At 46.6% G+C, this 17,733-nt stretch overlaps 1 protein-coding gene across 6 annotated transcripts; it reads right to left on the bottom strand.

Moving 5' to 3' along the window:
• Positions 1–6,427: 6,427 nt before the first annotated feature.
• On the bottom strand, positions 6,428–17,003 carry zbtb18 (zinc finger and BTB domain containing 18). Of its 6 annotated transcripts, none has more exons than XM_031578966.2 (3): positions 16,430–17,003; positions 14,164–14,244; positions 6,428–11,483 (listed from the first exon to the last, which is right to left on the bottom strand). In XM_031578966.2, exons 2-3 carry the CDS (start codon positions 14,174–14,176, stop codon positions 9,775–9,777), a joined length of 1,722 nt encoding a protein of 573 aa, XP_031434826.1. In that variant the 5' UTR covers positions 14,177–14,244; positions 16,430–17,003; the 3' UTR covers positions 6,428–9,774. The 6 variants fall into 6 exon arrangements, with proteins under 6 accessions (XP_031434826.1, XP_031434827.1, XP_012696869.1 ...); XM_031578967.2 differs by having other exon boundaries at positions 6,428–11,480; XM_012841415.3 differs by lacking the exon at positions 14,164–14,244 and having other exon boundaries at positions 16,430–17,002.
• Positions 17,004–17,733: the final 730 nt, after the last annotated feature.

Here is a 17,733-nt window from a genome sequence, read left to right as displayed (position 1 = left end):
TGTGTGTGTGTGTGTGTGTGTGTGTGTGTGACTGTGAGTGTGTGTGTGTGTGTGTGTGTGTGTGTGTGTGTGTGTGTGTGTGTGTGTGTGTGTGTGTGTTTATGCTTCCCGATAGAGATCTGAGCAGACTGAGTCTCTGCTCTGGCCTGATTAGCGTGTTGTTGCTAAAGTTATGCTGTCATATGACCAGCCAGCACACCACAGCAGTCTTAAGCACTGAAACAGCCCTCCCTTGCAGGCAGAGATGCCCCCTTTGCTCTGCTCCCTCCTCAGCACAGCCTTTATATTAGCACAATGCTGAGCTCCAATATACTTCCACACACAAGTTTAGACAGCCCTGGGCACCTGCTACAAAAACTCTATTTGTATTTATATTTGTCTATATTATAAAAAGGTTTTCTCCTCCTTTGCTCTTGTTCTCTCTTCCCTTCTCTATCCTTTTTTTCTCTCTCTTTGCGCCCCCCCCGCCCCTCCTGTTGTCCCGCTCAGTCATAGCCCTAAACTGCCCCACATCAGTCTCTCCCCCCTTGACAGCCACCGCCCTCTTGAACCCGTAAGGTCACCAGCGGTGCTCACAGCGTCCCCTGCCACCCACAACACACACACACACAATCTCTCTCTCTCTCTCTCTCACACACACACACCCCCGCACACATACGGTCTCACACACACCCTACAAACACACTACTCATACACACACACACACACACACACACACACACACACACATACGGTCTCACACACACCCTACAAACACACTACTCACACACACACACACACACATGATCCTGTAGCCCAGGGTAAAGTGCTGACTCGCCCGACATCTTATTCGTGCCAATACGTCGTTCTATCAGGAGCCCGCCCTGCCAGAGGGGCTATCTGAGGCCCACAGCTTCACCGGCAACAGCTGGCACAGTGAGAGAGGGAGAGAGACAGAGAGAGGGAGAGAGAGGGAGAGAGAGACAGACAGAGAGGGAGAGAGAGAGGGAGAGAGAGGGAGAGAGACAGAGGGTGGCATCAAGAGCTGAACAAGCTGAAGCAGTGCTACTGTTTAGGTGAAGAGGTGCCCTACAGAGACAGGGAGAGAGAGAGGGAGAGAGAGAGAGGGGGGAGTGAGAGAGAGAGAGGGAGAGAGAGGGAGTGAGAGAGAGAGGGAGACCATTGTGTTATGTCAGAGAGTTAAAAAACGGAGACAATTTTTTTCCTGTGCAGAGAGAAAGTGAGAGAGAGAAAAATATTTTAGCTTTTTGAGGAAACAGGACAGACAAGTTTTACAAAAAAAAACAGTTTGTTTCATTATTGCATACGAGCAAACATTTGGGCTCTATATTTAGCTGTGTTCCTAATGTGACAGTGATGACATACAGAGGAGTTCCCCCACCAGCCTTCACACCGCCACCCCCTCCCCTCCCCACACACACACATACCAGAGGTGTAAAGTAACGAATTACTTTTACTCACGTTACTGTAATTGAGTAGTTTTTTTGTGTACTTTGTAATTTTTAAGTAGTTTTTGAAATCGGTAATTTTACTTTTACTTAAGTAGATTTTGACTGAAGTATTGTACTTCGCTACATTGGAAATTACATCCGTTACTGAGTAAAAAAAAAAAAACATAGTTCAAGGCGGGAATCGCGCACCACAATTCTCACTGCAATGGTGGATGCTGCATAGAGTATATGATGGAGTCATGCAAGGAGCCGGTACGGTGCCGAGTCACGAGAGATAGATATGGAGGAAGATGATAGTGCGGACTACCAACAAGCTGCGGACCACCAACAAGCTGAAGCACCGAACTTTCCGCCAGTTGAAATTAAAGAAGATGAAGAAAACCCGTGGCCACATCTCAGCAAGCAGTTTGCCTTCCAACGTAAAAGAGGCAACAGCTATATCCTGTGTAAACTGTGCCTAATCCGCCAGTCAGAACTTTCTGCTTATACAAATTCATCTTCAAATCTGCCCAAGCATGTGTTGGTAAGTACAGTATTTGTCCCTTTCCATTAGTAGTTCAGACAGCGTTTTTGTCATTTAGTTAGCTTTGCTCCATTAAGCAAAATATGCGTTTCATGGCACTAGTAGGTAGTAGCCTAATTTTGGCTAGCACTTGCAACCGACCTGAGTATGCTAACGTCGACAGCGGTCATCCAATAGACTAATAATACCATTCCTGTCTTCCATTCGTTTCAGGTCATAGAATTATTATGTTCAGTCTCTCATATTGTGTTAAAAACTGCAGATCAGTAATCAGCAATGAAATACACCACATAAACTGATATTAGGCTAATCATTTGGCTGCCTCCCATGCCTTGAAACAGAACAATGTGAATGCGCACACCATCGTTTTCAGACAGTTGGACAAGTCAATGTGTATGTCGTTATCTGCAATTTATCACGATGTTTAGTCAGATATTGATAACGATAAGTGGTGGCTTTGCAACGTGCACGTCTTTCATGTTCATGCTAAGGGGTCCCGGTTAGCAAGAATTGAGGATTATGAATTGTGATGCATGTAGAAATAGAAAATAATGCTATAATTCTGTATACTGTAGGTCTGTCATCTCAAGTAGCTATTTATAGCTATTTCTGTGTTATGATGCACTCTTGATGGCAGCTCAATATTTAATTGTCAGAAATGTTGTTTGTCATTCTACAGGTCTAGTCTATGTCAGACAACACCTTGACCGGATGTTGGAGGCTGGAGCAAGTTGGACAACATTCATCAGATGATTTATTTTCCTCAATGAAGTCCAGAAGGTCAGAAGGTACAGGGGAGTTAGAAGGGTACCTAGCCTGTGTCTCAGTCAATATGGATCTGCTGAACGCCTTTCAGAATATCAAAAAACTCTCCCTGAAACTCAATACTGGCCTACCTGCCTCGGCCGCCTGCGAGCGACTCTTCAGCTGTGCTGGATTGCTGTTCAATGCAAAGCTAGCCCGGATGAACTCTACTCATCTTGAAAATCAGCTGCTGCTCAAACTCAACAAGAAGTGGACACAAGTAAAGTAACCAAAGTTTAAGTGGGGCAGCGGTATTTTAACTTTTTATTTTAGCTGTCATGTCTTGACATGTCCTCCCAAAAGTTCTTAAATGTTGTGTTGACATGTTTAATGTTTGACATGTTTAATGTCATTGCACTTATATTTCTAAAGATTCTCCTTTAATAAAAAATAACTAGTTTTTGTATTGGATTTATGACCCCTTGTCCTTTTTTGCACTATATAGAAGCGGCCCCCATCAAGTTGTTGAAAGTAACTAAGTAACTTTTACTTAAAGTACATTTTAAATGAACTACTTTTTACTTTTACTTGAGTAGATTTTTAGATGGGTAATTGTACTTGTACTTAAGTAAAATTTCATCAAAGTAATTGTACTTTTACTTGAGTACAACATTTCAGTACTTTTTACACCTCTGACACACACACACACACACACACACACACACACACACAGACACACACAGACACACACACACAGTGCTGTTGTGTTGTATGTTTCCCAGTCCATGTAAGACCAACACAAAAGAGACATGGAGTGTTTCATCTCAGTGCCTGCAAGCTCCCAGAAAGACTTACTGAGAGCCTTTGTATATATGTGTGTGTGTGTGTGTGTGTGTGTGTGTGTGTGTGTCTGTGTGTGTGCCTGCGTATGCGTCTCTGTGTGTGTGTGTGTGTGTGTGCGTTTCTGTGTGTGTAAGGAGAGTTAGAGACAGAGGGAAGGAGGGTGGGAGAGACAAGGTCTAGACCCCTCGCATACACACACACACACACACACACACACGCACAGACAGACAGACATTTAACTTGCGTCTCCTTTTGTTCAGGGACACAGGGGTGGATGGCAGGCTCTCAAGGACCCACGATGCAACCCCTCTTCTAAAAATACTGCCCCCCCCCCCCCCCCTCCATTAACCCCTCAGAGCTGCCCCCCTGCCCCCCCTCCTGCTCGAGTGCACAACTGCATTGTCTGGCCGGTCGGAGACGGGCTGCTTGTTGCTTGCCTTCTGTCTGAATCTTTCTGGGAGCGCGACAAAAGCCCGCCTGTGAAGAGCAAATCATCAGAGAGCGTGCAGACCAGACAATCACATGAATGACTGAATGAAAGAATGAATGAAAGAAAGAAAGAAAGAAAGAAAGAAAGAAAGAAGGAGAGGACAAACAAATTCCTACCCTCCTGCCTGCTTTTTCTCATCTCTTCATCTTCTCTGTCCTTGTGCTTTTCTCTTTCTCTTTCTCTCTCTCTCTCTCTCTCACTGGTGGACGTTAACCCCCCCCCACACACACACACACACACCCCCCACCCTCTCTCCATCTCTTCCTCTCAAAGTGGGACTTAATGCTTCAATCAGTCTACTTTAAATTCTTAACAGCTTAAGTGCTGACATTCCATTTCTCAGGCGCCCAGTTCGCTCACACCAAGGCCGAGGGGGTCGTTTGCCATCAGGGATCGTTCGGTTCGCGAGCCGATTCAGTCAGACTTGAACGACTCATCACGACTCATCACCCCCCCCCCCCCCCCACACACACACACACACACCCACACACACACCCCCATTGATTTGATGTGATGCCTTCAAATGAAAACACAGGACATGCAAATGTGAACTGACATCCACTCCTTCGCTGTCCTTAGAACTGGGGTAGCAAGAGATCGGCGTTCGTTAGCGACAGATGATGTTTTGTGTGCATGTGTGTTTGTGTATTTTTTGTGAGTGTGTGTATCTGTCGTAGTGGTGGTAGCAGGGTGGGTTTGGGCTCATAAAGCTTGTGTGTGTGTGTGTGTGTGTGTGTGTGTGTGCGTGTGTATGTGTGTGTAGGGGAGGGTGCCGCTATTTGTGTCGGCCGCCTTAGCAAGGAAACTTGGGCAGCCGTGTCGGCCCTGGTGTCACCATGTGCCATCACACCCCCCACCCCCCTGCCCCCACCTCCAGACTCCCATCGCCTTGGCAGCGAGCAGTGCGGCAAACTTCTGTGCAGTAGCTACAGCTCCTCGCCCAAGCTGGTCGCTCTCTCCAACATGTTGAGCCCACTCCCCCTACGGCACAGCCAAATGCTGTTGCAGCTGCCCCTTTGTCCTGCCTCCTTAAGTAAACAAAGGACAGTTACAAATTAATGACCTAAATTCACTCTCGGCCTCGAACACACACTCACACAAAAAAATCCATCTGAGAACAGCAGAAATGCGCCCCTCCAAGCAGATGTTATGAGTTTCCCCATATGATCCACCGGCAAACGGCCTGGAGAGGTTGTAGGTGTTTGTACTCAGACTTCAGTTACAAGGATGTACATACGTGGCCGTAATGTCTCGAGGTGTTTTTATTTTTAATATAGATGAAAAGAATATAGTATAGAATAAAGTTATTATTGCAAACTGTGGATTTTATTCTGGACATTTTGATAAAGCAGACTGTATAATCAAATGTGTTTAATGTTTAGAAGTATGGCTATGTGGTGTTGGTCAAAATGTTCCAACAATAACTTGTTTGACAAAATACAAAATTATGAATTTATTAATATACGTCTAGTCAGAAATATCACCCGGACATTTTTTCTGTCTTGAATAGAAAGCAAGGGAAAATAAAATGAATAATCCTAAACATTAAACTTTTGCTCGTCTTTAATTGGCAGGCTAACAATAAACAATGAGGCCCATTATAGGCAGGGGAGGAGGTGTCTGGAAGATGCAGACTAGTCGTGTTGATTAGGAAGAAATGGGCTGGGTGGGGGGGTGTATTGGTGGGGGGTGAATGCGTGGGGGGGGGTCATGTGCTTACAGTGGGGACCATCTGTAGAGCTGTACTGATGACCAATACTCACTCACATCAGAGTGCTCAGGCTGTAACGCATCTGTAAGTGTGTGTTTACTAAGCGGTGTTGCTCCAGATAACAGCAATCTGTGTGTGTGTGTGTGTGTGCGCGCGCTTTTACTGTGGAACTGTACTCGGAGAGTTTTGGCAGTAGGTAGTGGGAGTGTGTGCTTGTATGAGTGGTGACTGTGTGTGCATGTGTGTGTGTGCAGGAGGCGGGGTGGGTGGCTGGGTGTGTGTGTACATGTGCGTGTGTGTGTGTGTGTGTGTGTGTGTGTGTGCAGGGGGGGGTGTGTGCTGGTTGGTGTTCGACAAGCTGCTGCACATTTTCCCAGGTCCAGCCCACGCCTATACAGACACACCAGCCAGATATTTCAGAACCTCACACAAACAGACACACACACAGAGAGAGAGAGAGAGCGAGAGAGACAGAGAGAGAGGCACGCAAACATAATTGAGGGGGCTGCATCCGGACAGTACCCAATCCACAAACCTACATGAGTGGTGGGCACGTCCTCCCCCACACACACAACACACTCCACAGTGGTCTCGTGTCCTGCATAACTACTGTGCTATTCTACACACACACACACACAAACAGAAAACCACTCAACCACAGATGATCAAGAGTCTTATAATTTATTGCGGTTTGCACACAATTTAGAAATTTTTTTTTCATTTCACCAACAGCACACCAAAAAAAGTACAAAACTAAACAGCTTCAGAATTTACTTCCCTTGAGAGAAAGAGAGAGAGAGAGAGAGAAAATGAAAATAAAACATACTATGATTGTCAAAGCTAAAAGTCTAACTCCATAAACAGAACAATCCTGACCAGCTCCAAACAGCTCAGCAGGGAAGATAATGAGAGTCGGACTCAATGCCATCCATTTTTTTTTTCTTTTTTTCTTTTTTTAAATCCAGACAGTGATTGTCCTCCCCCACCCCAGGTACATTTTCACTCTCCTTGTCCCCTTCTTCCCAGAATCCTCTAGGTGTAAACTGTAACACCCAGAATTCTGCCAACTTCCTGTTTACCTGTTTATTTGTTTGTTATGTGTTTCTCTCTATTCCCCAACAGCAGATACAGTTTATAGTTTTCAAGTAACCTAAAAATATTCCGATATAATGGAGATGTTTAAGCACGCCATTTCACAGCTTCGACTCTCTTTCAGAATAAGGTGAAATAAAATTATAAATAAATTTTCAAATAAAAAAAGTGACATTTTTTTTCATAATTTCCAGTTACAACCTTATAAACAGCAAAGTGAGAGATGGAGGGGGGGTCTGGGTGCAGTAGTATTAAGGCGGTCAAGTACAACAGTAGAAGCCAGAGGAAGTATAAAAAAAGAAAAAAACAAAAAAACAAGAGAATGACCCACAAATAAGATATTTTTTCCCATAATTCTTTTTATGTGAGTGCAACAAGGGGGGAAAAGGTACAACTGTGCAAAACACCAATGTCAGCACACACGCTGTTCAGCGACACACACACACACACACACACACACTCCTCACCAGCTGAGGCGGTCACACTGCGTGTGTATGAAACTCAGGGTCAGAGTAGACAGCCAGTCCCTAGGCCACACACACACACACACACACACACACACACACACACAAATACATACACATCCCTCCCTAAGAACTAAATGTCTTTGAACTAATTATTACCATTAACATCTAGATAGGTATATTTGTACATTTTTAAATACGGTTCCTCAGGGTCGAGGAAAAACAAATCTTAGCCTGTAATTGTAATTTAGAGCTCTTCATAAAGAGCGAATCATAAGCTTTATCTGCAGCACGCTAAACATTCTGTAATCTGCATTAACGAGTTTGACTCCTGCTGGAGCAGAAGGGCAGGGCACAGTGCTATACGCTCTCAGAATGTGCTCTTCCTTCTCAGAGTGAAAGGAATTCCATTAAGACTGAGAAGGTGCATCCGAGTGTGCCAAAAAAAAATCATCCTATCAGGAATACAGATTAGATCTTCAAAACACACACACACACACACACACACACAAGTGTGATAGATTCCATGGCACTGATCTGCTCAAAGATTCGTCTGAGTCTATGGCCAGGTGTCCGCGTCAAACTAAGAGATGATGTAGTCCCACCGGCTGTGAAATGCACCAAGCAAGTGCCAATCAAAAAAATTAAATCACACACACACACACAAATAAATACGGGACCTGCGCTTTGAGATGACAGGGCAGCAGAAGCCTCACACATACAGCAGCAGGTAGGGTGGGCGGGCAGATTTCAATCCAGTGCGTGAACGAGGACACCTTAACAGACCTGACACACATACACACAAAGAAAAACGCTTGCGCGCGCACACACACACACACACAGGCACCTCTCGGAGGGACTGGCTCTGTCTACGCTGATCTCTACGGCTGATGAGAAGCTTTTTACCTTTTAGCTTTTTTTCTTTTTCTTTATTTCTTTCTTTCTTCCCAGTTATCTCTTTCTGTAGAACACATACACACAGAGACCTAACTTCAGTGCATTTAGACCACAACTTCACAGCCCAGCAGAGTAGCTCTACGTCCCTAGACTCTCACTAGGGAGCAGAGAAAACAAAATCAATATTTAAGAATATAAAATAAACTACTTAGGACAAAGAAAATTCTGATTAAATTACACCTTTCAAATGCCAAAAAAATAATAAAAACAAACAAACAAAAATCATGAGATAAATTAAATTCATGCAATTTCATTTCAATAGCGGTAATAATAATATGACTTGAAAATCAAAACGAGTGGAGCCTGTGAGCAGTTGAGCTCTGCTCATTTACAGTGTATAGCAAATACAGCAAATTCACATTGTATTCTTTTGTGTGTTTTTTGTCTTTTTTTTTTTTTTTTTTTTTTTTTGCTTAAATATACAGGTCGGACTTCATGCAACAACAGATCCCAGATTCCGAAAGAATTTCTTAAAAACACAACAGAGTTCTGTGGTGTGTGTGTATGTGTGTGTATCCACTTCCCCCTACACTCCGTCTCTATTTAACAAGGAGGTTTTAAGGACTGCAGCAAGGAAGGAGAGGGGGGGGGATTGGGGGCAATACACAGAATTGTTACTCGTGAAAAGATAGTCCTCTGTTTGCTTAGAAAAATGCTTCTGTTGATATGAAAAAGGAAACTGTATATTGCATGAGTGCCACATTATCTGCCATCAGTCAAGTTCCCCTACCACAAAACAAGTGTACAAGAACACAAGGAACACAAGCAAGGAGCTCCCCGTGTTGAATGTCTTCGCAGGGTTTTCTTTCTCGTCAGAACACACACGCGCACACGCACACGCACACGCACGCATACACGCACGCACACACGCAGCAATGCATGCACACACACGCACACAACCAGATCAGAGATTTTGCAAGTGTAAGTCTAGTAGTGCACTAAAGATCAACCCACCCTCCTGTGAGAAAATGTGTGTCCAGGTATATTACTCGTCAGCACAGTACCCGTTTAGTGTATCTGAAATCTTCATTAAATGGTTCAGACAACCCTTTGCGGAGTTTATAGAAATTTGAGTGTGTGTTCGTGTATTTACACATTTCGGAGAGTAAAAACTGAAGGAGTGTGTATCAACATGTAACCGGCAACTGCCCATGTGTTTTTGTACAAAACAAGAGAAAACAAAAATAAGAAAAAAGAAATAATCAGTAGTAACATTTCATGTGTTATTAAAGTGCAATTCAACGAGAGTTTTGCAATGAACACAAAAGAAACTTGACTGACTCAGATCCCACCCCCCCCCCTCCCTCCCTCCCTCCCCCTCCCTCCATCCTTCCTTCCCACCCTACCTCCTACCCCATGACTTCTACATCCCCTTACCTTTCTTCAGAACAAATGCCATTTCAAATGTTTTAGCTTTTATAACTTAAAAAGCAGTTCTGTTCATTTCTGTTTTTACACACACACACATGTGTATATTTGTTGTTGTTTAGCCCGGAGCCTCATTTCCACAGTTCTTGCGAGCTGTCTTCCAGCGCCCAGTCCCTGACGTTGGGCAGGTTGAGCGCTTCGCTCTTGACCGAGAGCGAGTTGACCAGTTCGCAGTGGAACTTGCGGATGTGCCGGTACAGGTCCCCGGACTGCGTGAATCGCCGCTCGCACCACTTGCACGCGTGCGGCTTCTCGCGGGTGTGCACCACGGCGTGGCGGCTCAGGTTGTGCGAGTACTGGAAGCTCTTGCCGCAGGTGGTGCAGGTATAGGGCTTCTCGCCGGAGTGCGTGCGCTCGTGCCGCTTCAGCGTGTACATGCACGAGAAGGTCTTGCCGCAGATGGAGCAGGTGGGCACGTTGACGTCGCTGGCCGGCTTGGCGCGCACGCCCTCCTGCTCGCGGAAGTGCGTGCTGAGGTGGATCTGCAGGATGTGGGGGCTGGGGAAGACCTTGTTGCAGAGGGGGCACATGAAGATCTGGGGGTGGGGGCCGCCCAGCATGTTGGAGACGTAGGGGAGGAGAGCGTCGGCCGCCTGAGCGCGCTCGGAAGCGTTGCCGACCCCCAGCATGTCCTCGTCGTCGGGCTTCTCGTCTCGCTCCATGTCGCTGGGCAACGCGGCCTCGCGCAGCGCTGACAGGTGCGCCTCCAGCCCGAAGCGCCGCTGGGCTGCCGACAGGACCCCGCCCACCGTGCCGTGATTGGGGTTGCCGTTGGCGTTGCCCGAGAGCAGGAGCGAGGGGGGCGACCTGCGCTCCTTCCCCACGATGATGGCGCCGCTCTGCTCCATGTCGTAGTCGGCGGTCGCCATGTCCTCGTCGTCTGAGCCCGTGTCCTTCTCCAGCTTCACCTGCACCAGCCCCGCCTGTGCCAGGCTGTCCGGCGTGCCCACGCCCCCCCCACACAGGAAGGGCAAGCTGGACACCGCCTCTCCCGGGCCACCGCCCAGACCCGACTTCACCGACAGGTCCAGCACGCAGTCGGCGTCCGACGACACCCTGCGCGAGGCGGCCGACCTCCGGGACAGCGAGCCCGTGGAGCTGCAGGGGCTGCCTCTCGGCGACTTCCTGCTGTCGGACCGCGTCGTCGCGCCCTCGCCCTCCCCGGGGCTACTGGCGGTGGCGGGGGTGCCCGCGCGCTCCGAGGACGACAGTCGCATCCACATGCCTCCGGCGTCCTGCAGCCCGTTGCGCTTCACGTCCGCCTCGCCGTCGTCGTCGCTGGCCAGCAGGTCAGCGGTGGCCGGGCGGCCCGTGCTGCCGCCCTCCGAGAAGCTCTCCACCTTGTCGGAGCAGCTGGACGCGGCGTCGTCCTCGCGCTTGGTGCTGTCCGCCTCGGTCGTGGCCTTCTTCTTGAGCCGCTTCTTGCACACCTTGACGATGTCGTACATGTGCAGGTAGCTGGCGGCGGCGAGCACGTCCTCCGCGGGCAGCGTCTTGAAGTGCAGCTTGCCCTCGTACATGAACTCCAGCAAGAGGGCGAAGGCGGGTGCCGTGACGATGTCGCTGTTGAGGTGCACCACGTCGCGCTTGTCCATCTGGTCCTTGTAGAAGAGGTGGAAGTACATGCTGCAGGAGGCCAGCACTGCGCGGTGCGCCCGGAACTGGACCTCGCCCACCAGGACGGTGGAGTCGCACAGGAAGCCCTGGTGCCGCTGCTCCCTCAGACACTGGAGGAGATGCCTGCTGTGGTCAGGGAACTCCATGCTGTCTTCATAACCTGCTGAGCAACACACACACACACACAACACACACGTTAGAGAGGGTCTCGTCAGGGGGAGAAGAAGTGAGATGACATGAGATGAGAGAGAGGAGACGAGACAGAGACTGGGAGAGAAAGATTCCGATGGTGAGAGAAAGGGCAAGAAGGAAGAAGAAACTTGCAAGACCGAAGAGGAGAAGGAGTGTGAGTGAGAGAAAAAAAGACAAAGCAGAAATAAATACATGTGTTGTTTGATTCTCAACATCTCTCTCTATCCCATTCTCTTGGGCACACACACACACACACACACACACACACACACACACACACTTGTTAAACATCCTCTCCTTTTTTCCCCCTCCGCACCTCTGGGACTGGCTGACAGCACAGAAATACTCCAACCTCAAAGAGAACGTGAAAATGTTCATATATACTTCTTAGCGCCGACACTTTGGAGTATTAATGGTTCAGTTTTACGTACATTTTTCATGGGTGTTTTTTTCCCCAAAGCAAAATGAAATAACCTCAACCTACATACATATGCGAGTGCGCGCACGCATATGTGTGTGTGTACGTGGTTTACACTCCTCCACCCATACAGATGCCTATGTGTACATTAGCACATAAACACACACACACACACACAGTCACACAATCGAGCTCTCTCCTGGCTCGCACTGGTTATTTTTACCAGCCGTGTTTTAGGCGTGGGGCGGTGCAAGTCGGCGCGGTGTTGTGCGGCACTGCGTTTAGGTAACAGGCTTTCAGGCACACAAACAGCCCACGCGACGCGTACGTGGCTGTCCTGGCGCTGGAGTTCAGCCCGCAGATTAACACCGTCAGGCCACCCTGCTCTTTAAGGTGAACTCACATGTGTCGCACGGCCAGCAAAACATCACACTCACACATCTCCAGCACATGTTCGCGGGAATGTTGCATTTCCATGTCCAACGGCAAATTCCAAAAGCAAATTCCAATATCTATTTTGTTAGTTTTTTTGTAATTTTGTTGTTTGTTGGTTTTTCTTTTTAAATCTATTTCATTTACTTAATTTGTGGATTTCTGCTTACAATTCAGCCTTACAATTCAGACTGAAATAAAACCTTTCCCACCTGTTACACATGAGAAAAGTGCCCCGGCTGGCCTGAGAAAATATAAAGCGCCTTTCTGATATTTACTGCTGCACCTAAATGAACTCTTTTCAATCTCCTCCTTTCAATATGACTGAGACAAACCCGCCTCTACAATCCACTCCCCTGCCCCCCAAACACACACACACACACACACACACACACACAGACGCACACGACCCCCATCACCACAGTTCAGATTTTCCTTAATGAGGGGGTTTACGGGCGGTAGAGGGGGGTGGGATGTCCAGCAACCCATACGCCCCCCTCAACCCCATCCCTCCTCTCAAGTCTACCCCCTTCTCCAGCCAGCTACTCTACTCTTTCCAGAAATTCAACATCCATCCCCCCCATCAACCAATACACACACACATTCAACCCCATTCTCCCCCAACCCCAACCCCAGCCCCAAAGACGGACACACACTCTTCACACCACATCACTGTCACCGCCACCAGCGCAACCACCACCACCCAACCACAGCAGATTTACTATACAATCACTTTAAGTGCCCCTGTAGTCTACATCAATCCTAATCCTTAAGATGGCTAAAAATAAAGCAGCCGGCCGTTCGGCTCGCAAGGTAGCCGCGATCAAATTAGGAGGCTGCCTGCCTGCCTGCCTGAGAGGGGAGGGCCGGAGAAGGAAGCTTACAAACATCTGATCCAGCTGACTAGGGCCATATGGCAGCTGCTGCCCAGATAAAGAGATTAAGACTAGGAGGAGTGCGATTACAGCTGTCTAGCCAATTCAGGCAGCTCAAATCTGCAAGTTCTAAATTAGTCACCAACAGGAAAGAAAACGACGCAAAGGAGAAAAGACAGAAGTTCCTAAGAATGATGAAAGGGGCTTTCAAGGTTTTTTTTTGTTGTTTTTACTTGTTTTTTTTCTTTATACAGTTGTTGAAAACATTTAGGATTTGTTTTTCATTCCTAACTACTTAAAGGCACTTGTAGAATAGGCTATATATTTTTGAATGCCCTCTGTATTCAATTCTAACATCTTTGATAATGTCAAAATAATTCTGCTAATTGCAATCAATGAAAAAAAAAAATCAGGTGTTTAATTTTAGTTTTAGTTTTTTTAAAGCACTAAATAAGGGAAAATATTCAAAGAACACCATAAAAAGGATACCCAGAGAAACACAGGCACATGTCAGTCCACATACAAACAGCTTCCTACCTCAGTCCAAACCATCCAGACGCGACTGACAACTTCCACCACTACTAACTGCCGCTCACAGCCAAAGAAAAACCGAACAAAAAGGCATTTGTCAAAAGCTCTCCAGGATGCCTTCTCCTGACTTCCCCCTCGTGCCTCTCAGACCGGCTACTCCCCACCAACAATTCACTCGCCACAACAACTGCTTCTCCGTCCGTCAACAAAGTCCCAGTGCTCCCCATCCAAACACGGTCCCACCCGCTGCAACACAAGAACCCCCAGAGCAGCTCCTGGATCCTCCCGTTCCCCAATAACAAACAAGCCCCTGTACTCACGGAGCTCATCGTAAAACAGCTCCATACACACACACACACACACACACACACGCACAGCCTACACACGCAGCGTACCTGCAGTATACATGAACTCGCTTCAGTCCACTGTGATAGTGAAGTAGGCTGTAGGCAACTCCTTTGCAATGAGAGAGGGAGCTGAGAGAGGGAGCGATAGAGGGAGGGAGAGAGAGAGAGAGAGAGGGAGGGAGAGAGAGAGAGATCAGGAGGAGGAGGAGGAGGAGGAGGAGAGAGAGAAGAAAAAAAACTCAAACTGTGAGGGACAGATGCAAAGTGGAGGAGATGTTGGAGAGGAATGAGATGGCTCCTCCTGCACGCGGCTCTACACACACACACACACACACACACACACACACACACACACACTGCCAGTCTGTGCGTTAGAATAAAAGACTGGGGGGGTTGGGGGGAGGATGGCAGTCTGTCAGCTGCTCTGACATCATGTTCAGATGGAAATGCTACCTCCAGCTGTGCACCTCTTAGTGCCATATGCTGCTTCTCTACACTCTTGCCACCAGCCTCTCTACCATACAACTTTGTTTCTCTTTCTCTCCCTTAAAAAAAAAAAGACTAAAAACCAGGGGTAGAGAGAGAGAGACAGAGGGAGAAAAAAGTAGAGGGAGGGAGAAGTATAGTGAGGTGCTTCTCCTGTGTAAAACTGGCCAACTCCCCCATCACACACACACACACAAGCATGCGTGCAAGCACACACACTCTGTCCTCTAATCTCACAGCAATTGAGAACTTTGGAAAATAGGTCTGTGAAAACCGACACTTTTTTTAACCTAGTTTCCTGTACAGAGAATTTAAATACCCTCAAGTTTTTTTCTCTCTCTCTCTACCTTCCACTATCCCTGTATATCTCTCTCTATCCCTCTCCCCCTCTCCTTCCAGTAACCATAAACAAAGACCAACACAGCACATTTGCAACTGACAGATCCACGCAGCTGATATTGTTTTCGACTTCTTTCTGGTTCAGTGACTGCACCATTACCGTCATTCATTTTACCAAGCCGCTTGGACAACTGACAGAGAGGGAGAAGAATTAAGTAAGCTGCAATGTGTAGCCCACAAGAAAGACAATAGCGACGGTAGCCTATTACTTGAGCAAGCTAACTGCGACTTGCACTGACATGTGGGAAAAGTGTTACATTAATTTTTTTAGATAAAATATACATGTCTTAGAGTATGATTAAAACCTTTGATTAGGCCTACTTTCAAAATAAAAACAATAATGAAAACGAAACAACATCAGCCAAACAATACCCAGTGGGTTTTTACACGTGTTTGTACTAGGCTATCGTACAAACAGGTCCCTGACATTAAGTTGGCTTCCAAGAACTGTGTTGGGTGTTAGGAAGATAGCCTACACATAAGAGGCAGTGGGAGAGGCGGTGGGCAAATAGTTTTATCAGTGTACACGACAGATTTGAAGACATGCAGGAAAATGCTGAATTTATCTGGCATGTAAGGCCAACACTACCGTATTGAAATCAATCATTCATCTGTTGACGGAGGCTGGCGTGGAGGAGGCATCAATAAACATGAAAAATAAACTTCTGCCTGTGGGCTACACAGTCCCCAAGCTATTCACAAGTTCTTATTTTGCTCTGAGATAAATTACAACTGATTAGATGTTTTACGGTTTTAAGATTTTTAAATCGCGTATTGTAAGCTACACTCTTTTACTAATAAGAGGATCATTTTGACAGATGTACGCTAGATATTTATCGCAAATGCGACTGTTTCAGTTCAGATTGCTACGTGCGCCGTTTCTGTACAGATATGCCAAATAAACTTATTCCCACACAAAAGGTTTACGAAGGCTAGAAACATAAGGTGCCCAGATACTAGCTGGCTAATGTTACTTCTGTAAAACTTCAACAGACTAAGCCTTTCTACCGATTTCAGCCGTTAGAAAGCTATCTCCCCATTTCTCCTTCGGGGAAAACACGCGCAAGGAGCTGATCCCCGACTACGAGATGGACACGGTCGTCAGAAATACACAACCAAACATTCACAACATACACGGCAACCTCCCCACACACACACTGACCCCTCTCAGCCGGGAAAAGCTAGCTCACGGCTAACAAAATAAAAGTAACCACTGAACCTGCCATATTACAATTCTTGCGGCAGGCCCAGATGCTTCGCCTAAACACACTACACCTCGATCTCCTAGGAGCTAACATAGCAACTATTTCATGTGCAAAGACAACAGTCGCTCGAAAAGGATCGTTACTTTTCTCTCCCCCTTCCCCTAACAAGCCAGGCTTGCCTTCTTTCATCTGCCCAAACAGGCAACGATATTAAAGGGACTTACAGACAGGGAGATCCGATATGTTCCTGTTTCCTCCTTCAGATCCTCCTCGGTTGAAAAATAACTAGATTGACTTTCAACAGCTTTCCATAACAACCTGCAGTGGCAGGAAAGACGGGGCAAGCGAGCGGAGAGCGAAGAGCTGCGGCAGCCAGATGTTTCCGAGCTGTTGCTACTCAACTCTCCTGCTAAAAGGAAGCGGCTGACTGGCAGCGCAAAAGCCAATGGTAGTGACGATAAGAAAGGCGAAGGCAAATTGGAAGCAACCTCTGAAGGGGGAAGAGGGAGGGATGTCTCTTCTCGGCGTAGGTTGACACCAGGCAACAGTGAGCAGGCAGAAAAAGGGCCAAACGAACTGGTTCCTCGAACAGACTGGCGCAGAGAGCGGAGCAAGAGAGAACGAGGGAGACAGCGCAATGTTACGTGGGTACTGTAGTCATTGGGGTCGGCCAACGGCGAAGAAGAACAGGTGCATGATTCCACTTCCCACTCCGTTCCTCAGACTTGCTAACCCGAAGTCAGAGCGAAGAACTGTCCTTGTAGCCTCGCCTACCCAGGACACCTGGAGGAATAATTTAGAAGACAATGCAGAGGGGGCGCGACTTTTATCGTTAGGCTATGGATCATAAAGTTTGAATTGTGTAAATAAGCTAATTTAGGCTAATCAATTAGTGTAATTGCAGCTGTTGAAATTTAGGAACAGACCACTTGAACAGTTAACGATAACTATCTTGAATTTTTCAACATTAAAATCAAATTTGAAAAAAAAAAAAATCCTGATTAGGTTTATAGGCTCGTCTATCAATGTCATTGCCTTTTCATTTGAAAGAAGGCATGTTGTTGTTAATCACATTAGGCAGCTCGCTTCTCCATCACGTAGCTTAGTTTATCACATAAGATCACATTCGCCACATTAGGCAGCTACGTGTGTTTTTCCCCCACAGTTTTATACATTCGTTAATTGTGTCGTCTGTTGGTCAGTGCGCATAATTTGCATACATTAACAATATTTTTAAATGGCTCAACTGTAGAATTGTAAATGAAAGAATTATGATAAGATTCTGATTCAAACATGGCTGATATTTTAAGCTCAATTTAATTAATCAACTAGGCTATAAATAAACCCCCAGCATCATAAACTATACTCTGCTTGTTTTTCTATATTTTACATTCTTCTTTTTTTAACTAGTTTGACATGGATTGTATTGGCATTGAGAATATTTTTTGTCGGTGGCACATTTAAATTAAATTCGTGGTGTCCATAGGCCCAGGCTTATCCATTTCCGGCTTTTTTGTGTAGGCCTAAT

The sequence above is a fragment of the Clupea harengus genome, chromosome 13, assembly GCF_900700415.2.
Source record: "Clupea harengus chromosome 13, Ch_v2.0.2, whole genome shotgun sequence".
Taxonomy (NCBI): Eukaryota; Metazoa; Chordata; class Actinopteri; order Clupeiformes; family Clupeidae; genus Clupea; species Clupea harengus.
The sequence above is the reverse complement of the archived record's forward strand: the minus strand, read 5'-3'. Positions and strand labels throughout refer to the sequence as shown.